This window comes from Panthera onca, chromosome B4 (genome assembly GCF_046562875.1).
Source record: "Panthera onca isolate mPanOnc1 chromosome B4, mPanOnc1 haplotype 2, whole genome shotgun sequence".
NCBI classification, from domain to species: Eukaryota; Metazoa; Chordata; class Mammalia; order Carnivora; family Felidae; genus Panthera; species Panthera onca.
Genome location: NC_138345.1, coordinates 39,190,197 through 39,215,638, shown reverse-complemented (window position 1 = coordinate 39,215,638; position 25,442 = coordinate 39,190,197). Strand labels below are relative to the sequence as shown.

The window sequence follows — 25,442 nt, the reverse complement described above, 5'->3', positions numbered from 1 at the left end:
ATAAAGATGGCCACACTACAACTATTTAACGAAGTTGTTTTATGTGTAGTTAATTTAGTGCCCTGAACCTCCCGATGAAAAATAGGGTGCTGGCAAGTATAATGTGGTTAAGACCATAGGATTTGGACTCTGGGTATATGAGTTCAAGACCTGGTTCTACCACTTAACTGTGAATCTTTGGCTAAGTTACTTAACTTATGTAAGCCTCTGTTCCTTCACATATACAATGAAGACAGTGATAGTACCTACCTTGTAAGGCTGTGGTTTTAGGGGTTTTGTAAGAATTAAATGAGACTGTGCATGTAAAACGTATATCAGAATGCCTGGCAACTAGCTATCCTTAGAACATTTTTGCTGTTATTGTGATTGATTGGGGAGTACTAGAAGTAATGTGTTCTCATATGTTGTATGTTCTTTCATGTTGCATTATCTTATGAATAGATTCTGGAAACCGAAATGGAGGAAGTGACGATAAGGCTAAAAATTCTGACAGGAACTATTTAAATATTTTACCTGGTAAGTGGTATTTTACTTGAAATTGGCAGTTTTCTAAGAATCACACATGGAGATCGTAGATTTGAAATACAAGTTCTGAAATTTAAGTTCTTATAAAAAGTTTGTCAATGTGTTACTTTGAAACAACATTGTATCTACATAATATGCTTTCACAGATGTTCTGCAATTTAAATCTTTATTCTCATATTAGTACTGACTTGCTAGATCCACACAAGAAAAATTTTTCAAAGTTGCAAAAGTTTACTCATATTTGCTATTTTAAATTTCTTCTGTTATATATTGTTCCTTAAATGAAACAAGAAGTCATTTTTATTCTGAAATACAAATAATACTAGAGATATAGAGTTGAACTTGTAGACAGAACATAAGTCATATAATTTCTTATTTCCACTTCCCCATAAATTTTCCTGTTTCCCATTTCTTTGATTTCCTTTATTATTTTTTGTCATATTGTTTATCAACTGGAAATTCAGGCCCTCTTCCAGATTGAATTCATTCTGATGATGCTTAGTAGTGTTTATATGGCAGGGTATGACAAGGAAGACATATCTGTTCACAAGCATGAAATCTTGTAAGCTTTTAATCATTTCAAGCTTGCATTTTCCTCAATAGGTTGTTTCCTCACGTTTTCTGCCCCAGATTTTCTCCCATGTAGGTCACATTCCATTTAACGTAAGCAGATAGCACGCCCCTTTCTGGTATTCGTCTGGTCAGTCCCAGGCAGTTAGCTTGTGGTCATCAGCTTCCGAATTTCCTCCCACCTTCAGATATCCTACCTTCGTGGGTAATGTTAGAGGCAGGATTGCATCACCACACGCTGTTTCCTCCACTTTGTGGAACAGGAAACTGTCCTCCTCTCTATCTAAAAATACCTTCATTGAGACAGGATTTATTGTATTTCTCTTCACAGATCCCTAATTTAAATCATCCATATTTTGTGGCTTTCTTAAAATGTGCCAATCTTATTATCTATTCCGGAGGTACTGATGTGTGGGGGTTTTTTCAACTTACTTCTTTCTTGCTATATTTATTTCCTTCATTGCTCCTTTTTGGGAAAAGCCTATAAGTTAGTATTGCATTATTACCACCAAATCAGGAGACTATGTCATAGTCCGCATTAGAAACGGGTATCAAACTATTCAGTTAGATATGCTAACAGCATCTGAATTTCCATGTAGTTAGGGGATGCCTGCACAGCCAGAAAGTTTACAGGAGATGAAGAAAGACCCAAGTCACAAATGCTTTTAAGTTTTTAAGTTGCAAAAGAAAATAGTTTTATTTATATATTTTCACCAGTAGGTTTACTTGATCATTACCTAAGTATTTACAGTTTATATCCTCTAATTCTCACAACAACTTTATAAGGAAAGCAGTCAGGCATTATTTTTTGCATTTCTTATACAAAGTACAGAGTTTAAATTGAATTTATTTGCCCAAGATCAACTCAGCCAATAAAGGCTAGAGATCCGATCTTCTTAATACCCAGTCTAGTCCTTTTTCTTCTATATCATCTTACTTTGATTACCATTGCCCGCTCCATGACCCCCATTTCAGTACTGGGTAAAATGAGGCCAAGAGACAAGTCATGTAAGGTCAAACAAAGCAGTGCCAATTTGGGGATTAGGAGCACCTGACTTGTTCACTAAGTCATCTGCCTCACTGCTGGACCGCAGCCCATATTTAATGCTGTGACTTCCCTCATCTAAATTATCAGTAGGAGTTGAGGGGGTAATGCACTTCACTGGGCCCGGAAGGATATTGTCTCATACAGTCTGCCAGGTTTCTGATAAACAGTCTGCCTCTTATATTGCCTTCCAAGGAAATCACAACTATACTTGCCACCACACAATTTTCCTTTTTTAAATTTTTTATTTATTTATTTTTTTGTCTAGTTAAGTCCAAAAAAAAAGACCTTTGCATGGGACCTGTCACTAGCATCTATAGGTATAGCTTACCAACACTGGTAACTACAAATGAATTAACACTATGCTAAAGTATATCAAATACTTTTAAGCATACATGTATTTATAAATAAAATCCTAAGGTAATGACTTTAAAGCAAGTGGAAGCAGAATTTGTGAGGGCATGGGTTAGTGATGAAAGTGTAGTACTTAGAAGAGCAAAGCTTTCCTAGAATTTTCATATCAGAGTTTCCAAGAAAGCATGTGTATTTGTAAAAACATATTCTTCATATGCTTGTATATTTTATATACTTATTTTGACAGAAACTGAAGAATGTACAGGCTGATGGCTAGTGTGGCTCCATACAAAATGGAGTAATTATAGGAAGCATGAATTCTAAGGTTTGATAAATGCTGCTCCAGCATCCAGTCTATAATCATTTGTTCATCCAGCCATTCAACAATTGTTTATTAGGTACCTCCTATGTACCAGGAACCATTCTATGTGCTGGAGATAGAACATTAAACAAGATAGACAAAATCCTTGTAGTTGTTGAGCATAAACAATGGTCTCTTTAATCTCAAACAAATAAAGAATTTCAGTGCTGAGAAGAAAATTAAACAGAACAGTGTAAAGGAGAATACGTGAGAAGTATCCTATCAGATAGGATTGTCAAAGAAGATCTCTCTGAGGAGGTGATCTTTGATCTGAGGCATCTTTGGTGAAAAGAAGTCAGCCATATAAGAATCTTGGGGGAAAACTTTGATGAGGTAGCCCTGATTTGGGAACAAGTTCTACGTGTTTGAAGAACTTTACAAAAGCCTGTGTGGCTGGGCAGGAAGAGAGGGTGAGACAATAGGATGTCAGAAAGATGGGCAGTGTTCAGATCATATAGGCTGTGCAGACCACAGTAAGGGGATTGGCTTGTTTTCTGAATGAAGTGTGAGCCTGTTGGATGATTTGAAGTAGATGAGCAATATAATCTGATTTATACTGAAATTGTTTTGGCCGCAAATGTGGAAATGGTTTGTAGGAGGCAAGACTGAGAGCAGAGAGATTAATTAAGAGGCTCTGACAAAAACCTAGGTGAGAGATGATGGTAGCTCGAGCTAGGGTAATAGCAATAAATTGAGTATCCCAGATTTGAGAAAATTGTTGGAGGTATTACTGAAAGTAGTTGATAGTGAAGTGTATTGTGGATTAGGGAATAGATACTGAGATAAAGTAGTTAAGGGCAATTTCTATGTTTCTGTTCCGTGCCACTAACTGGAGGGAGGTTAGATCCATAAACTGAGATGGAGAATTGCTGCTTTAGGGTATGTGCAAGACAGGTAATCAACCTGTTTTTACATATTCACTTTGAGTTAAGTAGGACATTTTGAGCATTTACATCAAAATAGATGTGAGTACTCATTTGATTTACTTACTACTTGGTGATCACTTCATACCAGTTTATGAACCTATGCAAAATTGGCTATTGTCTCTCTTTTTTTTTTTTTATCACCTTCTTTCCAAGAATTAAGGAGCAATGGCCATATTTGTTTCCTGAGCTCAACATATAGGTTCCTGATATATCTCTACTAGTTCAGCTCATTGACTTCCCTAATTATAGTTATTTATAAACCCTATTGCTGAAAGCGATTGATGCATTTGAAAATCATGATTGCATTTGGTGTTCACAGGAGAATTTTATATTACACGGCATTCTAATCTCTCTGAAATACATGTTGCTTTCCACCTTTGTGTGGATGACAATGTGAAATCGGGAAACATCACTGCTCGAGATCCTGCCATTATGGGACTCCGAAATATACTCAAGGTTTGCTGTACCCATGACATCACAACAATAAGCATACCTCTCTTGCTGGTGCATGATATGTCAGAGGTAAGCAGATACAAAAATACCATAATTTTATAAATATGTTAACCCTTAATATGTAATAATAATAAAATCCACTTTACATTTTAAAAGCACTTTTTAAAAACTAATGCACTTTTGTATCTCCTGTCTGGTTAATAGCATTGATTGACAGATGATACAAACCAATGAATAATCCTTAACCATTTATGTTCAGAGAATTCTGGCTTTATCCTACAGTACACAAACAAGAAAATAAAGTCATCTTTAGCTTTGGATAAGGCATGTGCCCTTACTCCTCCCCCTTCTCTCCCTCTTCCTCCATTTTTGTCTTAAGTGGCATTAGATTTCTCTCCACATTTATATTTGGCTTACACTAAGATTAAAATTAGTCTGCATTCTTGGGGGTGGGGGTTGCAGCGCCTGACTGGCTCCGTTGGTTAAGTGTCCAACTCTTGATTTTGGCTCAGGTCATGATCTCACAGTTGGTGTGTGAGTTCAAGCCCCACATCGGGCTCTGCGCTGACAGTGCAAAGCCTGCTTGAGATTCTCTTTCCCTTTTTGCTCCTCCCACTCTCTATTTTTCTCAAAATAAATAAATTTTAAAAAGTTAGTTTGCATTCTCTGAGTATGCATTAATAGGCAATAGAAGGAGATGCTAGATGACAAGAAGAAGGAGGCAGCCTCGTTTTAACATTCTCCCAAGGATGCTCTTTGGGCAGTTCAAGTATTGGTTTCTACAATTCAAATGTGGCATAACCATTCACTCGTTTTATTATGTACTGTGCATTATTGTATATTTTGAAAAAAAAAATCTTTCCATGAATGTTTGCTTTCTCTCCTATTTTCCTTCTCATCCACATACAAACTGGTTAGAGGGGATAAGCTGAAGAGATAATAGACTAAAAGGTCAACTTTCAATAGTCTGGAGAAACAAAGTAGCTTTAGCACAGTGGATGTAGGCAAGTCCTTCTGGGAGAGCCAGTGGTCAACCTGGTGATGAAAGGCCCATGTCATCAACTTGCTGCCTGCTGGTTTTGAGGTGGCTTCTTTTTTTTTTTTTTTTTTTTTTTTTTTTAAGCAAAATGGCTTAATGCAAATCCTGAATGTCAGGAAGGAAGTTTGGCCATTGATTATTAAAAGGTATTTCCCAAAGTAAAGGATATGTGTAAATGCTACTTTTTAGAGCAAAACACTTAGACTCATTAGCAAAGGCTTCATTTTAGATGCAATACCCTATGTAAGCACACAAAATCAATTCCAGGTAAGATGAGGTGATTTTACATGATTTTCCCCTTTCAGCCCATTTTTATTTTCATCAGACACATTGTTTCGATTAAGAGAATTCTGGCTCCATCCTGAGAGCTGCATCAGACTGCCTAACTTCTCATTCCGCTCACTTCTGTAGCCTCAGTTATACCTAATATGGGATCAGGAGAGATTGACAAACATGGTTTGTTTGGGATTTTTTCGACTGTCGCTTTATAAAGCTTTAATTCCATCAGGAATTTTTAGCCACTGTTAAGTTATCATCACTAACTAGTCCATCTATAAAAGTCTTTGGAGAATAACAAAAAGTTTGTGATGAATTCCAGCTGCAAGGAAACATCCAAACATTCCTGCAGCTGGACTCCTGGTTAACCAGTTTATAAAAATGGTTATATGTAGGTGGGAAACAACCTCAAAAACAGTATTTCCTAAAGTCACTAAGTTTGGATTTACTTCCAGACATCTGATACTACTAGCATTCCCTCTCCCACAATGTTACAAAAGTTACATGTTTTAAATCGGGACAGCCAGCTGCAGGACATTAAGTTTGTTTCCAAAGTGTCCATTTTAATTCACAAAAGTATATTGAGCCACGATCCTCCCATTTGTTGTATTTAAACATCCATTCGGGTCAGGAGGTTTATTCTACGAACTCGGACAACACTGCACAGGATATACAGTTAATCTTTGCTTTAGCTTTCATGCAAGGGCCCCAGAGCATTTTCAAGTGTTGTTTACTTCCTCCAACAAAACAGTTTCTAGACACTCAGTTACCACATTTTAGTGTGTGCACAGGAATGATGATGATGTCTGCAACAGCCCATGTTCTGTGGTAGAGCTGTAGAAATTAATTGCAGTGTTCGAAAAAGAAAAAAAGGAAAGGAACAAATATTCTATCAGTGGCAAGAAAGACATCCTGATTTCACCAGTTTATCTCTGTAGATCTTTGTGATCTGAAGGTACTGGAACCAATCTAACCTAATAGATGTAGAATGAATCTGCAGGCCAAGAATCCAGAGTTCCTGATTTCCTTTTATTTTTTACTGTTAACCACTTGAATAATTTGGGACTTAGGGTTTAGTTATTATAACTGTGGTTGATGAAGGTGTTGTTTTTAAATTTGTATTAGAATATAGTACACATATAGAAAAGTATACATAAGCATATAGCTCACATTTTCACAAACTAAACACCCATGTAACCAATACCCCAGATCATAAAACAGAACATTACACCACCCAAAAAGCCACCTTCATGCCGCCTTCCAGTCACATAAACCACACTCTTTCCATGAGGGTAACCATTTTTTTCATTTTGAAAAGCATAGATTACTTAGACTTGTTTCTGTAGTACATACTGCTGTATCTGGCTTCTTTCACTCAATAATTATGTTTGTGAAATTTACTCATATTATTGTCTGTGGTTATAGATTGTTCATTCACACTGTTATATATTATTCCACTGTGTGACTAGACAATTATTTAGCCATTCTACTATTTATGGACATTTGGTTAGTTTCTAGGTTTTGATTATTATTACTAATGCTGCTATGAACATTCTAGTACATATATTTCTGTTAGATATATACTTAGGGATGGAATTGTTAGATGTCATGGCATGCATATATTTATCTTTGGTATATACAACCAAATAGTTTCCCAAAGTGATTGTTTTTGAATGTGAAAAATAAGATAGCCAGACTGTTCCTCACCTTCAGGTAATGGCTGAGAAACTGATTAATAGGAGTAGGTCAGATACCTCAGAGGCACATACTTGAGAGTAAAGAATAGTTTTTCAGTTTCTCCCATGGGTGCATAAACTCAGAAAGTATTTCTGATATCTAACTTTCAAGACATCTACCAACTAAATCTTAATCACCTTTGCAGTTCAACCTTATCCTAATCAGAAGATTCAAGTTGAGTAGCCGAAGTATGGCCATTTTCTTTTTAGAAAGTTATTGTCTGCAATTATAACCACAGTTGACATTTTTTTATCTTAATTGCAGCAGAGTTAACATACAGTGTTGTATTAGTTTCAGGTGTACAATATAGTGATTCAACAGCTCTATACATTACTCAGTGTTCATCATGATAAGTACTCTTAATCACCTTCACCTATTTCACCCCCACTGCCTTCCCCTCTGGTAAACATCTCTTTGTTCTTTATAGTTAAAGAGTCTGTTTCTCAGTTTGTCTGGGTTTTTTTTTTTTCCTTTTTTCATTTGTTTTGTTTCTTAAATTCCATATGAGTGAAATCATATGGTATTTGTCTTTCTCTGACTTATTTCACTTAGCATTATACTCTCTAGATCAATCCATGTTATTGAAAATGGCAAGATTTCATTTTTTTTGGCTAAATAATATTCCATTTTGTATATATACCACTTCTTTACCCATTCATCAATCAATGGACTCTTGAGCTGTTTCCATAGCTTGGCTATTGTAAATAATGCTGCAGTAAACATAGGGATACATATATCCTTACGATTGGTGTTTTTGTATTCTTTGGGTAAATACCCAGTAGTGTGATTACTGGATCATGTGATAATTCTATTGTTAATTTTTTGAGGAATCTCCATACTGTCTTCCACAGTGGCTGCACCAGCATACATTCTCACCAACAGTGCACGACGGTTCCTTTTTCTCCATCTATTCACCAACACTTGTTTCTTGAACTTAATTTTAGTCATTCTGACAAGTGTGAGTTGGTATCATTATGATTTTGATTTGCATGCCCCTGGTGATTAGTGATGTTGAGCATCTTTTCACGTGTCTGCTGGCCATCTGTGTGTGTTCTTTGGAGAAATGTCTGTTTGTGTCTTCTGCCTCTTTTGTAATTGGATTATTTGTTTTTTGGGGTGCTGGGTTATATCAGTTTTTTATATATTTTGGATACTAACCCTCTATCAGATATGTCATTTGCAAATATCTTCTTCCATTTAATAGGTTGTCTTTTAGTTTTGTTGGTTACTTCCTTTGGTGTGCAGAAGCTTTATATTTTCATGTGGTCCCAATAGTTTATTTTTGCTTTTCTTTCCCTTGCCTCAGGAGACATATCTAGAAAGATGTTGCTATGGCCGATGTCAGAGACATTACCGCCTGTGCTCTCTTCTCGGATTTTTTGGTTTCAGGTCTCACATTTAGTTCCTTAATCCATTTTGAGTTTATTTTTGCATATTGGTGTAAGAAAGTGGTGTAGTTTCATTCTTTCGCATGTAGCTGTCCAGTTTTCCCAACACCATTTGTTTAAAAGACTGTTTCCCATTGGATATTCTTTCCTACTTTGCTGAAGACTAATTGTCCATATAGTTGTGGGTTTATTTCTGGGCTTTCTATTCTGTCCCATTGATCTATGTGTCTGTTTTTGTGTCAATGCCATACTGTCTTGAACCACTACAGCTTTGTAATATAACTTGAAGTCTAGAATTGTGATACCTCCAGTTTTGTTTTTCTTTTTCAATATTGCTTTGGCTATTCAGGGCCTTTTGTGGTTCCATACAAATTTTAGGATTGTTTATTTTAGCTCTGTGAGAAATGCTGTTGGAATTTTGTTTCCTTTTTCTAAATTTTTTAAGTTTTTATTAAATTCTAGTTAACAGGCAGTGTTATATTAGTCAGGTGTACAATTTAGTGATTCAACACTTCCATACAACACCCAGTGTTCATCACAACAAGTGCTCTCCTTAATACCCATCACCCAGTTAACCCATCCCCCCGCACCTTTCTTCTGGTAACCATCAGTTTGTTCTCTATAGTTAACAGTCTTTCTTGGGGCACCTGGGTGGCTCATTCAGTTGAGCATCTGACTGTTGGTGTTGTCTCAGGCCACAATCTCATGGTTCATGGGTTCGAGTCCCATGTTGGGCTCTGAGCTGATAGTGCAGAGCCTGCTTGGGACTCACTTTCTCTTCCCCTTCCTCCCCTTCTCTCCCCCGATCTCTCTGTCTCAAAACAAATAAATAAACTTAAAAAAAAAAAAAAAAAAAAAAAAGAGGGTTGCCTGGGTGACTCCAACTCTTGGTTTCATGATCTCATGATTTCATGAATTTGACCCCCACATCAGGCTCTGTGCTGACAGTGTGGAGCCTGCTTGGGATTCTCTCTCTCCCTCTCTCTCTCTCCCCCTGCCCCACTCATGCTGTCTCTTTCTCAAAATAAATAAAACTTAAAAAAATTATTTAAAAAAGTCTGTTTCTGGGTTTGCCTCTTTTTTTCCCTTATGATTATTTGTTTTGTTTCTTAAATTCCACATATGAGTGAAAACATATGGTACTTGTCTTTCTTTGACTGACTTATTTCATTTAGCATAATACTCTCGCTCCATCCATGTTGTTGCACATGGCAAGATTTTATTCTTTTTTTATGGCTGAGGAATGTTTCATTACATATATGTATATATATAAATTTTAGAATTGTTTTTCTAGCTCTGTGAAAAATGCTGGTGGTGTTTTGGTAGGGATTACATTAAATGTGTAGATTGCTTTGGGTAGTATAGACATTTTAACAGTATTTGTTCTTCTGATCCATGAGCATGGAATATCTTTCCATTTCTTTGTGTCTTCTTCAATTTCTTTCAGCAGTGTTTTCTAGTTTTCAGAGCACAGGTCTTTTACCTCTTTGGTTAGCTTTATTCCTAGGTATCTTACAGTTTGTGGTGCAAATGGGATTGTTTCCTTTTTTTTTTTTTTTTAATGTTTATTTGTTTTTGAGAGAGAGAGAGAGAGAGAGAGAGAGAACACAAGCAGAGGAGGGACAGAAAGAGAGAGGGAAACACAGAATCCCAAGCAGCCTCCAGGCTCTGAGCTGACAGCTCAGACACGGGGCTTGAACCCACAAACTCTGAGATCATAACATAATTACGTTATGAAAATGGCACCTTCTTCTGTAGTCTTTCCACCAACACCGATAGCTTCAGTCTGACCATGAGAAAAACATCAAACAAATCCCAGTAGAAAACATCCTATAAATTACCTGACCAGGACTCCTCAAAAACAAGGGAAGTCTGAGAAACTCACAGGCCTAAGGTGACATAATAACTCAATATATGGTAGTATGCTGGATGTGATCCTGGAACAGAAAACATCTTAGGTAAAAACAAAGGAAATCTGCATAAACTGTGAACTTTAGTTAATAATAAGGTATCAATAGTGATTCTTTCTCTTTTTTTTTGGTTATTAAATTATTTGTTTATTGTACTGCATTTAATGCACCCAGTAGAAAGATTAAAAATGTATTCAGGGTTTATTTTGAACTGACAGCAAATAAAAATCCTTTTGAGATCATGACAATTCGACAGCATTATGATTAAGTTCAATAAATGTACATGGGGTATTTGGAAGATCAGATTCTATAGCTGCCTCTCTTTAAGGCTTCTAATTCATCTAGTTCCTTAAATGATAGGGGCGAAAGCCCATATTTGGTCAGGAAACATTTCAAAATAAAGTCATAGGTTCTCTCAGGAAAATGTCTTTTCATGTCAGTTGTTAAAATGGAGCCGTGGGGTGGGGGCTTTTTTTAGAAAAATGGATGCATTTGGTTTGGTAGGTGGCTGGAATGGGATGTTTATTTCTGTTACTTTCATATGTATACAATAAAAGCATTTTAATGCACTGTTCAAATATTAATACAATTTAATGGAGTTATTCGTGCTAAAATTGAGAGTAGTTGGAGTTCTTATGTCATTTATATTTGTCTTTAAAATTAATTCTCTAGAAAGTTTTAAGGCTATGTTTAATTTTTTTAATTACACTTATTAGGATAATTAAATTGGTTTGTATTCCACAGATATATCTAACAGCCATAAGGAGTTATATACCTAAAGACCAGAAGAAATCCAGCTTACGTTAGCCAAAAGTTGCCTGATTCTGTTCGCAAAGTAGATGGTCAATGTTAGAGACAAATTAAGATCTGATTTTTTTTTTCTTACAGAGTTCTGTTAAAAACATATGATATGTTTTGGTTCTGTTTTTAGGAAATGACTATACCATGGTGCTTAAGGAGAGCAGAACTGGTGTTCAAATGTGTCAAAGGTGAGCATAACCTTATATTTAACAACATGATCTGTATTTCTTACTCCCAAATATTGAAACAAGATCAACCCAGGAGAAAGAATATGAACATTACCTCTGTCATCTCGTACCTCAGTTAAAAGTGGTTTAACAAACAAATATGTTTTACTTCTCTTTTTCCAGTCATAAAATAAACAAATCTCTGGCCCTCTTGAAATACAGGAATATTTGGATGTTATTTGTAGTTTGCTCCGATTATAGCTTGCTCTCTATTGCCTTTTTATTTTCTTAAAAAGAAAAAAATAGAACCACATCTTCAATTAATCTTTAATAACCTGCTTTAGCTTCATTGTATGGAGATTAAATAGGACTTGAGAAATCCTAAATGAGAATACGTTGACGAAATTATGTTAAACCTCTCTGGCATGGAGAATTAAGGATTGTAGAAATTTATCTGTTCCTTGGATCTTGGCTCGCCTACACACAGGTGGCTACCTGAAAAGGAATGACACAAAGCCCCACAATGATAATTCAGTTTATTTCCATAAGGGACTTGTAGGTTTGAAGACCAAAATTCATAATTCAGTAAAGTATTGTTCTATTTTAGGTTTCATGATGGAAATGGCTTCTTGGGATGGAGGTATTTCCAGGACGGTACAGTTTCTGGTACCACAGGTGTGTTATGTGAATAGATCTTTGCTATAGTATTGCTCCTAGATATAGCTAGGCACACTGCCCTAAACTCAACATAATATAAAAACACTAACAGCTTTCTATTTGTTAAGAGAAGTGTTTGGATGCCATAAAGGCATTTAGTTTATTGTCAGGGATGTCAGCATCTACCACTCAAGGGATCTTTTATTTAATGCCAAAACTGTATTTGACTCATCTTTTGTTTTTTTCCCCACATTTATGTTATATGGATCTTGAAGAGTCCATGTAAAAGGGCATTAGCAGAAAATGATTCTGTATTCTGTATTGAGCTTAGCAAAGGTAGTGGTACTTTTGTTACTGATTACACTAGAGCTATCTAGGGATTTTTCTGGCAATCAAACTTATTATTTGACAGAAACAACATAGATTCTCAGAAGATTGAGCCAGAAAAACACCCCCTGCCCCATGACCCTGCGGTTAACTCAGTCATGAAAGAGAATTTTCATATATCTCTCTCCATATCCAAGATTAGTTCCGTATTTTAAGTTACTTTAAAATTTTTTTTAAAAGTGATGATTTAACAGATGTGAACTTTTCTTTTTACCTCTTACAGAGTATTTCTGAAGAAATGTTCTATCAACTTAGTAACATGCTCCCCCAGATCTTCCGAGTGTCATCAACGCTTACTCTGACGTCCAAGCACTGAACCCTTAGAGACTGACACTCTGGCAGAAGACTGCCAAACTCTCCAGGAACCTGAGCTGTGCTGGGCTTCTGTCAAGCAAAAGATGCCCGGAAAGAGAACTTGCAATCCAAGCCACAAATCAAATCATGATGTATGTCTGTGAAACCTTCCAAAAATTCATATACTGTATAGTCTAGTGATCAGCATTTTACTTATATATTTACTCTTAAAATACCTTTTTGAAAGAAATCTTTCTTTCTACTGTTATGTCCTCTCTGTGAATATTAGTAAGTTAAAACATCCTATATATCATATCTGGACACTTGATGTAGGAGATTGTTGATTACATTTTCATGGAGACATTTGACTTTTCCAAAAGGTTTGAATCCTATCTAGTGCAAGACTTAATCAACCATATAAATAAAATCTTCCCTTTACCTTATTTGCCAAGTGAAAATTAAAAGACATTGAGATACACATTTCAAGTATGGATTTCTCGTGAAAATCTTTGTGGAAACACAAGCCTATGAAACAGACATACTTATTCTTTTAAATTCTCCTGTTTGTAAAACTTGTTTTTATTGTACTCTTTCTAAAGTTTTACAAGAGTCAGAAGAAAAAGAAATGAGTCAGAAAAAGACTTTGGATTCTTTACCTCTGTCTCATCTTCTCTATATTATTGACCTTGCCCTTGTCTATTAATAACATTTCATGTGCTAGGAAAATAATATGCTTATTTGCAAGCCCAATAGAAAGTTAGTCTAAACCAGCACCTGGCAGGATTTTAGGGCTCATCAACATTATAACAGACAACAAGGATCATTTTTATTTCTCCATCCTGCTTCCTGCATTCTCAACTTCCTTAACCATTCTACTTCCTGCATTCCATTTTTGATAACTATGTGCCCATTTCTTTCTCTGTTCTGTCTGTCCTCCTTTTCCATTGTCTTTCCTACCTGCTTAGATGCCACATGTCACTTATTTCTCCCATCTACAACATTTTTATAACATCTGTAACACATTTGCTATGAGTAGTGGCTACATTAAGCAAAGACATTTACAAAAGCAATAGTTTCCTCAAATCCAAGTTATATAGATGTTGTAACTGGCCAGTGAAATGAAATGGAGGACGTTTGACATCATGATAAGATGGTATATCTTGATTCCAAGGAACATAAAGCACTCTTGTTAGTATACCTAAAGACCTAAATGTAGTAACTTATAGAAACTCTTCTGACACACAAAATGCTTTCCCATAACATGGAATGTGTCTTGATTTTCTACTCAAGGAAATGACTGCCCAAGTAACAACACTAAGAACACCCACTCCAGACTGTCCATTACACACTAACATCCTTCCACATTTTTCAGGGAACTTGATGATCCCACCAAGAAAAAGGTAGGAATTCTGCTTTTACAGCAAAAAATTGTGTTCCAGGCGCCACTGGTATCACTGAGACTGATTCTAATGCAAAGCAAGGTAGGCAGAGATGGAAAATAGAGGTGTGTTAGAGCAGTATCAAAGACTGTTTTAGTTCATAATATCAAAGGTCAAATTGGAGGTGGGTGGAGTCGGATCAATAAAAGGCATTCAAAAAGAGGAACTGAGAATCTTTCTATTGTAGTACTGTAACTAAGCTAAGTGGACAGCTAACAGGGGCGCAGCCAGAGGTCAGGGGGTAGGAGTAAGTGTTCATTTATGGAAACTTGGTGAATGCTAATGCCCACTTATTCCTTTTCCACCATATAATGTAGTAGCTTTCACCCCAGGACAATTAAAGGTAATATTTGGCCTGTGAAATCAAGATAAATATATTAAGTATCCTTTTTTCACCTGTACTGTAATTTGATATATATGGAAGTGGTTAAGATTGGGAAAATGCTTATGATGTTATACACTACTGCTATGAAGACATACCAAGTCCTAAGCTAATAACAAATATATAATTCAAAGTACTAATTATTGGGGATTTTAGTGAAGCTGTGTGTGAAAGTCTGGAGTTTTGTGTTTGGACCAGGAAAGGTGACATCATGATCTTTTTCTGAGTGTTCTAGAGAGCTTTGTGGAGAGGAGGGGTTTCAGGTACTTCCTGAGTGATGTGAAGAAAGTACCTTAGCAGGTTGAGAATGGAAGGGGAATTCTAGATCTAAGATAAAGATAAGAACAGAAATAGAATGAGGGAGGCACTGATGAATGGCCAGTAAGTTGAGAGAAGCTGACCACAAGAGCCTTTTAGGGGTAGGGGTGGAGGGCCTCAACACAAACATGGGCGAGGAGTGTTCCAGTGAGCATGAAGCTTTCTATTTGCATAAACAGCTAAGTATTCCTAAGACAGATGGACAACATGGGCCTCAAGGCCTTAAAAATATGCTTTGGAAATCACTCAGGGGCATTGAGCCCGGTGTCTCCATTCCATACTGCTCTTCCCCTTCCCCAATTTTTGTTCTCAAAGCACAAAACCAAGTAAAGCTATAACCTCGCCATTGATTGTGGTCATGTTCTCAGCACGACCATGTGACCGGAATGGAAGAAATGCATGAAAAAGAATTTCAACAGAAACACAACTTCACTTGCCTGGGAGCTGGCAGATCTCTTACTGGCACAGTACACACACCATTTGTGCCACTTTGGTTAGATGCTGGCTCATTCTCACAAGGAGAAAAAATGTTGCACAAAGGAAAGATGAACTCATGGCAACATTCCTGTTCTAGAGGCCCCAAGGAGAATCAGCAGAGCTGTGTCCGAAAGAACAGATACAACCTAGAGAGTGGAGTCTTGGCAATTTCTCAGTTTCTAGGTGAAAACGATTACTTTTCTGTTACTTCATTCTCCCATTTAGATGAAACTGGATTGCTTTGCTCAAAAGTAGTTACAGAAATAGAAATTGTTTTATTATGGAATAGAACATGTTTTACACCTGTTTACCAAAAGTGCCATGTATTCAGAACCACTGAGATCACTGGTTTTCTATCCTTTAACCATCAAAGAACCTTTCCATTAGCTCCCCCATATTTCTCTGAAGTGTCTTGAAAATGTTTACTTAGCAAACAAAGTCATCTGAGCAGTAGTCTTTGTTGTCGCAACAGACATATCTGTGGAGCTGAGTGATAGTATTAGCAAGCAACACATAGTGTTCCCACATAGGTATCGTTGTATAATTCCCATACATACTTTTTTCACATAGAATGCATAGAATTATCGTGTAGTTCCAGGCAAATTCACAAAAACAAAAACCAAAACAAAAAAACCTTGCTGTTTTATTTAACCTGTAAGGTCTCATCCCAGTGAAATATATTTTGGAGAGGTTTTTTGTTTTTTGTTTTTTGTTTTATAGCTCAATAACATCACAAAGGACCACTAATTCCAAGAACCTCAAGCTGAGAACCACAACTTTGGGCAGAAATATTTACATGAGTGCATTGCAAAGGGAGGGCAGAGATAAGGACAACATGAGTGACAGATTGACCCAAGAATCCCATTCAATAAATGCCAAGTGTTTACTGAGTTTCTCCCATACACAAAGGCATGGTGCTAAGCAAGATTCAGCCTCTAGAAGGCTATACAAAGGCTATGGGACTTGAGGAACTATTTGATTAAGGTAATAAGACTTTGCAAGCTTTTCTGTGATCCGTGATGATGCCTATGACCAAGCTGAAATCCCAAGTGAAGCCGAAGGGATGAGTAGCCTCCTGAAATGACCTACAGAACTAAGAATACCAGCTCATGTCCTTTCAGTATACACAGCTAGTTAGTGCAGTACAATCCAGATCTCTCCTGCTGTCCTTTTCCTGATCTATCTAAATGTAAGATTTGGCTGAATTTCATGCCACTCATCGTTAATCATGGATTCTATATGATTTCACCTGCTTGCTTAAATTTATCTGTAACTCTAAAATTAATAACAGCACTTGCCAAGGCACATAGTCATTTACAAAAACAATGGTTTTTATCACATCCAAGTCATGTGGCTGTTGTAACTGGCCCACACAATGAAAGGGAGAACCTTCGGCAGCACTTGAGCAGCACTCAAGTGAAAAATTCGAGTAGACACACCTTCCCAGCTGAGAGGAACAAGGCCACTAACACTCTGCCTTCTGGTGTCAGCTCTCATTACGTAAACAAGTGTCCTTTTCATGGTCTATTTAGTGTCATGTTTTTCACACCTTTATGCATTTTATTGCTGATTTTGCTGTTCAGTGGCCCCCAAGTGCAGTGCTGAAGTGCTATCTAGTGTTCCCAAGCCTAAAAAGGTTGTGATGTACCTAATGGAGGAAATGTGTGTGTTCCATAAGCTTTGTCCAGGCATAAGCTACAACACTGTTGGTCGTGAGTTCATTGTTAATGCATCAATAATCTATATTAAATAAGGTGTCTTTAAAAAGAAACATTTTTAAATGTTTTATGCTGATTAACTCACAAAAATGTAATGCGAGGCTTGCAGGAACCTGAACCTGTATTTCTAGGAGCAATGGCTCGATATTTCCTCCTTTAGTGTTCACAGTGCTAGAATCAACTGTATGTGTGTGTTCTCTCCCAGGCCAGAGCACATAAAGAGCTACCTGTGGATATCTTTGGCACATGGGGAATGAAACATGGAACGTATTACCAGAGAAGCAAACAGATCTTTTCTGGGGGTGTTTAGGAATTAAGCAGAAGCTGCTGTCACAGATTAGATATGATATCTGCAGGAGGAGATTGTACTTGTGGGTTTCTCCCGCCCTCTTTCATTCTCTCCTACTTTCTATCCTTTGCTCCTTTTTTTTTCTTTATAATGAATTCCTAGTTTCTTTATTAGCAAATATGTGCTCAAAACTACTCAGAATGACAGTATGGCATCAGAGAGGGGGAGCACAGTCTCTAGAGTTAAACAAAGCTGGTTCAAGTGCCAACTCCCTGATTGACATGCTGTGGCTTCTCACATTGAGCATATTACCTAACACCCGTAAGCATGTTTCCTTGTCTGTAAGCTCTGAAAAATTAATAATAGTATCTACCTCATTGAGTAGTTGGAAGGATGAAGTAAGAAAGCACATACTACCTGGCATATAGTCATTCTATAAATATTTGCTGCTATTATCCTTCCTTCATGCCTTCCTGTCTCCCCTTCCTTCCTTTCTTCCTTCCTGTCTGACCTTTCTCCTTCTTTCCTTCCTTCCTTTCACTAGATAGTAGTGATACTAAGTCACTTAAAACATCATGTCCTCAAGTAGTTTACAGCCTTATTGAGTTGAGAAAGGAACACATAGTAACTCACAGTATTAGCCAGCATATAGTAAGGGTATACAGTCAGTGCCAAATAGAGTGTACACAGAGTACTGTGGAAGTCAAAATAGAAACATGAGCAATACATTGGGCTGAGAAGGATGTTGAGCCCCTTGAGAGCTGCTTAGCCCTGCCTTTCTCTGGCATTGAGTAAGTATCCTCTGGGAGCCCTTGTTACACTCAATAGGTCAAGCACAAATCCTCCTGGCAGGCAGACAGAACACCACCTGTGCCAGTGGCAGCAACAACTTCAGAAACAAAGGAAAGGGCAGGTTATAATGTCAGGAGGAAGTCACAAGGTAGGTAAGTAACCCTGTATTTGAGTGAAGCAGGAAGTACTATTACATTTTTATCAGGTGAATCTAGATTTTAGACAACAATGGTATAAAGTAGTTATAAAACTTAAACTCTCCTAGCCCTGTAGCAGCCATATAGAGCTCTTATAATGCTTCTCTGGTTCATCTCTTATGACTCTCTTGTCAGTGAGATGACTAGAAGTTTCCTATATTACAGATGACTGAGCCAGAGGATTAAGTGCTGGCAAAGGACTAAATGCTAGAAAGCTACAGGGAAGAGGTCCTGAGGATGAGAGGATTAGAACTTAGACATCACTCGTTTAGTCTACTTTGTGCGTGTGGTGGCAGTGATAGGGGAAGGGGTAATAAATACATCTCTTTATTTTAAAAATCATCTTGGCTAACAGAATAGCAAACCTCTCTGAAATTTACTGGCTGAAACAGTAAGCAGTTTCTATTCATAGCTCTATGGGTCACCTCTATAATTCTTCTTATCTTACCTGGACTCATTCATGAGTCTTCAGACCTACTTCAGTAGGTCAAATAGTCAGTTCTGAGGCTGGAATTGAATGATCTCAGCTAGGGCAACTGGACATGTCTTCACTGGGTCTCGTCCTCCAGGAGGCTACCCCAGAATTTTTCACATAACAGTAGCAAAGTTAGAAAAGAGAGTGGAATCATGTAATGACTCTTGAGACTTAGAATTGATACACTAACACTGCCACCACATTCTACTGGTTAACACAAGTCACAAAGCCATCCCCTATTCAAGGAGTGAGGTAATAGACTCCACATTTTGATGAGAAGGGCTATAGGAGTCACATTGTAAAGAACATGGACATAGGATGGGGAAAAGAATTGGGAATATTTTTGCTATTAATGTATCACTCTCTCCTCTTCCATAACCACTTTCTTGATGTTGTTGTTGTTTTTCATTCCTATTGGTTTATTTATAGTTTCAACTCGTATCTGTGTAGTGTAGCCTTGTCTATACAGTATAGCCATAAAATGTGTCATATTGAAATGTGCCAAAAGATCATATGGAAAACTTTATTTTCTACATATCATTCAACAACTTGCTTTTTAAAAATCCAACATCATGTTTTTGAGATTTAATCATATTGATACAGATAGAGCTAGTTTGTTAATTTTAGCTTCTATGTATTATTTTTGAATACTCTGAACTATACACTTACAGCCCAGTTTATTCATTCTCCTATTGATGCACAATGAGGTTACTTTCACATTTGTGCCATTTTGTACTGTGCTGCAGTAACCACATTCTTACACAGGTGTTGTGCATGTGTTAGTTTCTCCAGAGTATGTATCTATGAATGGAACTGCTGGATTATAGAGTGTTGACATCTTCAAATTTCATAATTCCAAATATTACTCCCAAAGTAGTACAAATTCTCCTTTTACTGGCAGTATATCCTTATCCCCTTTTCTCCATATCCCATATAACCTAGGCAATAATTTTCAGAAATCTTAACTTTTGTTATTTTGATAAGTATGAAATAGCATCTCATTGCTCTTTTGTTTTACATTTCTGTGGCTACTAGTGATGATGAGTTGCCTGTGTGAATCCTATGTCTATTTTTTCTATTGGGTTGTCTTTTTCATATTGATTTTTAGACTTTTTTTTCATATTTTGGACACTAAACCTTTATAAATTATTCTTGCACATGTTTTTCCCACTTTATAGTTTTCTTTTCACTTTTTTTTATATTTTATTTTCCACACAGTTTTAAATTTTAATGTAATATAATTTATCACTCTGAGATCTGAGTGGAAAAGCAAAAATAAATCTACATCCAGACCCTTCATGGTAAAACTATAGGACACTCAAAATGAAAATGAAAATTTTAAAAGTATTCTAATTTTTAAAAAAATTTTTTGAGTGTTTATTCATTTTTGAGAGAGAGAAAGACAGAGTGAGTCGGGGAAGGGCAGAGAGAGAGGGAGACACAGAATCCGAAGCAAGCTCCAGGCTCTGAGCTGTCAGCACAGAGCCCAATGCAGGGCTTGAACCCATGAACTGTGAGATCATGACCTGAGCTGAAATTGGTCACCGAACTGACTGAGCCACCCAGACATCCCAAAAGTATTTTAATTTTTTAAATTAAAACCAAGCAAAGAGAGATTTGAATTACAATCTCAAAAAGAGCAGACTCCTCAGCAGCAACAACAGATACAGATACAACAACAGAATATGATGAAAGAGTAAGAGAAAATAACCACTAACTAAAAGTTTTATACCCAACTAAACTATCGTTCAAGACATACATCTACATAAACACATTTAAGTTTATGTTGATACAGATAGAACTAGTTCATTAATTCTAGCTGCTATATATTATTTTGAATGCTCTAAATTATACACTTGCAACCCAGTTTATTTATTCATTCTCCTATTGATGCACAATGAGGTTACTTTCACATTTGTGCCATTTTGTATTGTGCTGCAGTAACCACATTCTTACACAGGTATTGTGGTGAATATGTGTTAGCAGAACTCTAAAAAATCTCAAGGAAACTGCTTTACTTCAGAAAAAGGGAAACTTATCTTCAAAGGAAGGGAGAATATTTCAAATGAGAGAACATATGGTTTATTTAAATAAAAAGCAAAGGGCCAAGATAAAGTTGACCAGGTAATCAACAAAAATATTTAGTTATTTATGGATTTTCTGAAATGCCTTGAGAGTTTAGTCATGGAGCATGGCAGGCTGTCTCCGTGTAATGCCTTCCAGTGTCCTTCTGTTGCAATATCCACCTTATTCAATCAAGATACCATTTCCCTTACAGAATTTCTCCATCCCTAAACTTTTATTTCATACTTTCCACCTATGCTACACTGTAAGTCAATACCTTTTATCTGTTATCTGTTCACTTTTTCTCTCAGTTTGTATCTAACTTACTGTTTATTTCGATTTCATTTAACTTCAGTGTCAAGGACCATGTATTTTTTATATAGAAATTCTACATTATTTTCATTTCTAAAAATTCTTTGTAAATCTGCCTGGTATTTTTTTGTAGTGTCTCGTTCTTTTCTTATATTTTATATTCTATGACTTTAATCATTTGAGATATATTTATTATATATATTTATCAGACCACTCAATTATTATTACTATTACTATTATTATGACTATTATTTTTTGGTGAAAAAATTTACATTATCTCAGCAAATTTCAATTATATAATACATTGTTATTAACTATAGTCACTATGTTTTACATTACATGGTGATAAGATGCATAAAACTTAATAGATTTTATGGAAGTTTGTATCCTTTTACCAACCTCTCCTTATTTCCCCCAACCCCTCAGAGTTTGGGTATTTTTAAGATTCCAGGTATAATCAATGCCATGCAGAATTCATCTTACTTTGTCTAGCTTATTTCACATAGCATAATACCCTCAAGTTCTATCCATGTTGTTGCAAATTGACAGGATTTCCTTCTTTCTCATAGCTGAAATTAGTGTGTGTGTGTGTGTGTGTGTGTGTGTGTGTGTGCGCGCGCACACACACATGTGTGTTTATATACACACATACATCTTCTTCATTCATTAATCTGTTGACAGACATTTCTGTTGTTTCCATATCTTGGCTATTGTGAATAATGCTGCAATGATCATGGGAATGGAGATAACTCTTCGACCTGTTTTCTTCTCCTTTGGATATATACCTAGAAGTGAGATTGCTGGATCATATGATAGTTCTATTTTTAATTTTTTGAGAAACCTCCATATTGTTTTCCACAGTGGCTGCACAAACTTACATTCCTACCAAGAGTACACAGGGTTCCTTGTATACTGTATGTACACACACATATACATATCACATTTTCTTTCTGTTTATCTGTCAATGGATACTTAGGTTGTTTTTATATATAGGCTATTGTAAATAATGCTGCAATGAACATTGAGATGCAGATATCCCTTCAAGATCACAATTTCATTTCCTTCAGATATATACCCAGAAGTGGAATTGCTGGATCATATCATAGTTTGATTAATTTTTTGAGGAACCTCCATATTGTTTTCCATAGCGGCTGCCTAATTTACATTCCCACCAACAGTGCACAATAGTTTCCTTTTCTCCACAGCCTCACAAATATTTGTTATCTCTTGTCTTTTTGACAATAGCCATTCAAACAGGTCTGAGGTGATACCTCATTGTGGTTTTGATTTGCATTTCCCTGATAATTGGTGATATTGAGCACCTTTTCATGTACCTGTAGGCTATTTGTATGTCTTCTTGGGAAAAGTCCTGTATAGTTCCTGCCCATATTTAATCAGACTGTTTGTTTTCTTTTTTTTTTTTTCTATTGAGTTGTATAAGTTCTTCACATGTTTTGGATATTAACCTCTTACCAGATACATGATTTGCAAATATTTTCTCACATTCCATAGGTTTCCTTTTCATTTTGTTGGTTTCTTTTGCTGTATGGAAGCTTTTTAGTTTGATGTAGTTCCTCTTCTTTATTTTTGCTTTAGTTGCCTTTCTTTTGGTGTCAACCCCTCCCCCCCCAAAAATTGCCATGGAACTATGTTCTCTTCTAAAAGTTTTATGGTTTCAGGTGTCATGTTCAAGTCTTTAATCCATGTTGAGTGGATTTTTGTGTATGCTGTAAGATAGTGGTCCAGTGTCTTTCTTTTGCATGTGGCTATCCAGTTTTTCCCACACCATATATTGAAGATATTGTCCTTCAACTGCCCCATTGCCTATTTTTGGCTCTTTATCATAAATCAATTGACCATATAAGTGTGGGTTTATTTCTGTACTCTCTTCTGTTCTATTGATCTATGTTTTTATGCCAATACCATACTATTTTGATTACTGTATCTTTGTACTATAGTTTGAAATCAGGAAGTATGGTGTTTCCAGCTTTGTTTTTCCTTCTCAAAATGGATTATGCCATTTGGAGGCTTTATAATTCAACACAAATTTTAGGATTATTGTTTCTATTTCTGTAAAAAAAAAATGCCACTGGAATTTTGATAGGGATTGTATTGAATCTATGGATTGCTTTTGGTAGTGTAGATATTTTAATTTTCATTTCTTTTAAGTTCTTATTTAAATTCCAGTTAGCAGACAGTGTAATATTAGTTTCAGGTGTAGAATTTAGTGATTCATCACTTACATATAACACCCAGTGCTCATCACAAGTACTCTCCTTAATACCCATCACCCATTTAGTCTGTCCCCCCATCCACTGCCCCTCCAGCAACCTTCAGTTTGTTCTCTATATACAGTTAAGAGTCTGTTTTATGAGTGAAATCATATGGTATTTGTTTTTCTCTGACTTATTATGCTTAGCATAATACACTTCAGCTCCATCCACATCGTTGCAAATGGCAAGATTTCATTTTTATTTATGGCTGAGTAATATTCCATTGTGTATATATACCACATCTTCTCTATCCATTCATCAGTTGATGGACATTTTGGCTCTTTCCATAATTTGGCTATTGTTGGTAATGCTGCTTTACATCCGGGTGCATGTGTCCCTTTGAATCAGTACTTTTGTATCCTTTGGGTAAATGCCTAACAGTGCAATTGCTAGGTCATAAGGTAGTTCTATTTTTAACTTTTGAGAAACCTCCATACTGTTTTCCAGAGTGGCTGCACCAGTCTGCATTCCCACCAACCGTGTAAGAGGGTTCCCCTTTCTCCACATCCTCATCAACATCTGTTGTTTCCTATGTTGTTAATTTTAGGCATTCTGACAGGTATAAAGTGATATCTCATTATAGTTTTGATTTGTATTTTCCTGATGAAGAGTGATGTTGAGCATCTTTTCATGTGTCTGTTAGTCATCTGTGTATCTTATTTGGAAAAATGTATATTCATGTTTTAACTGGGTTATTTGTTTTTTGGGTGTTGAGTTTGATAACTTCTTTATAGATTTTGGATACTAACCCTTTATCCGATATGTCATTTGCAAATATCTTCTCCTATTCCATAGGTTGCCTTTTAGTTTTATTGTTTCCTTCACTGTGAAGCAGCTTTTTATCTTGATGAAGTCCCATCCTGATGAAGTTCATTTTTGCTTTTTTTTCCCTTGCCTCTAGAAACATGTCTAATAAGTTGTTATGGCTGATGTCAAAGAGGTTGCTGCCTGTGTTCTCTAGGATTTTGATGGGTTTTTTTGTCTCATAATTAGGGCTTTCATCTATTTTGAATTTATTTTTGTGTATGGTGTAATAAAGTGGTCCAGTTTCATTTTTCTGCACATCACTATCCAGTTTTCCGAATACCATTTGTTGAATAAACTATCTTTTCCCATGGATATTCTTTCCTGCTTTGTTGAAGATTAGTTGACCATATAGTTGTATAGTTGTGGGTCCATTTCTGGGTTTTCTATTCTGTTCCATTGATCTATGTGTCTGTTTTTGTGGCAATAACATACTGTCTTGATGACTACAGCTTTGTAATATAGCTTGAAGTCCGGAATTGTGATGCCTCTGGCTTGGCTTTGCTTTTCCAAGGTTGCTTTGGCTATTTGGGGTCTTTAGTGGTTCCATACAAATTTTAGGATTGTTTGTTTTAGCTCTGTGAAAAATGCTTTTGGTATTTTGATAGAGGTTGCATTAAATGTGTAGATTGTTTTTGGATAATATAGACATTTTAACACTGTTTGTTCCTCCAATCCATGAGCATGGAATGTCTTTCCATTTCTTCTTCAGTGTTTTATAGTTTTCAGAGTGCAGGATACCTAGGAATAAACCTAACCAAAGACAGCAGTGAGGGGATTTTAACAATATTAATTCTTCCAATCCATGAGCATGGGAATACCTTTTCATTTATTTTTATCTTCTTCAATTTCTTTCATCATTGTCTTATAATTTTCAGTGTAGAGATCATTCACCTCTTTGGTTAGATTTATCCCTAGGTCTTTTATTCCTTTTTATGCAATTGTAAATGAGATTGTTTTCTTAATTTCTCTTTCTGATAGTTCATGGTTAGTATATATAAATGCAACTGAT

General features: G+C 36.2%; 1 protein-coding gene across 5 annotated transcripts in view; it reads left to right on the top strand.

Moving 5' to 3' along the window:
- Positions 1 to 14,495, top strand: part of FERRY3 (FERRY endosomal RAB5 effector complex subunit 3) — a 47,454-nt gene extending 32,959 nt beyond the window's left edge. For all 5 annotated transcript variants that reach the window (XM_060658664.3, XM_060658661.3, XM_078450151.2 and 2 more), the window contains 5 exons: positions 442 to 516; positions 4,101 to 4,303; positions 11,516 to 11,573; positions 12,160 to 12,227; positions 12,820 to 14,495. In XM_060658664.3, coding sequence (XP_060514647.1) covers positions 442 to 516; positions 4,101 to 4,303; positions 11,516 to 11,573; positions 12,160 to 12,227; positions 12,820 to 12,912 — 497 coding nt within the window. In that variant the 3' untranslated portion in view covers positions 12,913 to 14,495. The remainder of the gene's footprint in view (positions 1 to 441; positions 517 to 4,100; positions 4,304 to 11,515; positions 11,574 to 12,159; positions 12,228 to 12,819) is intronic.
- The last annotated feature ends 10,947 nt before the right edge of the window (positions 14,496 to 25,442 follow it).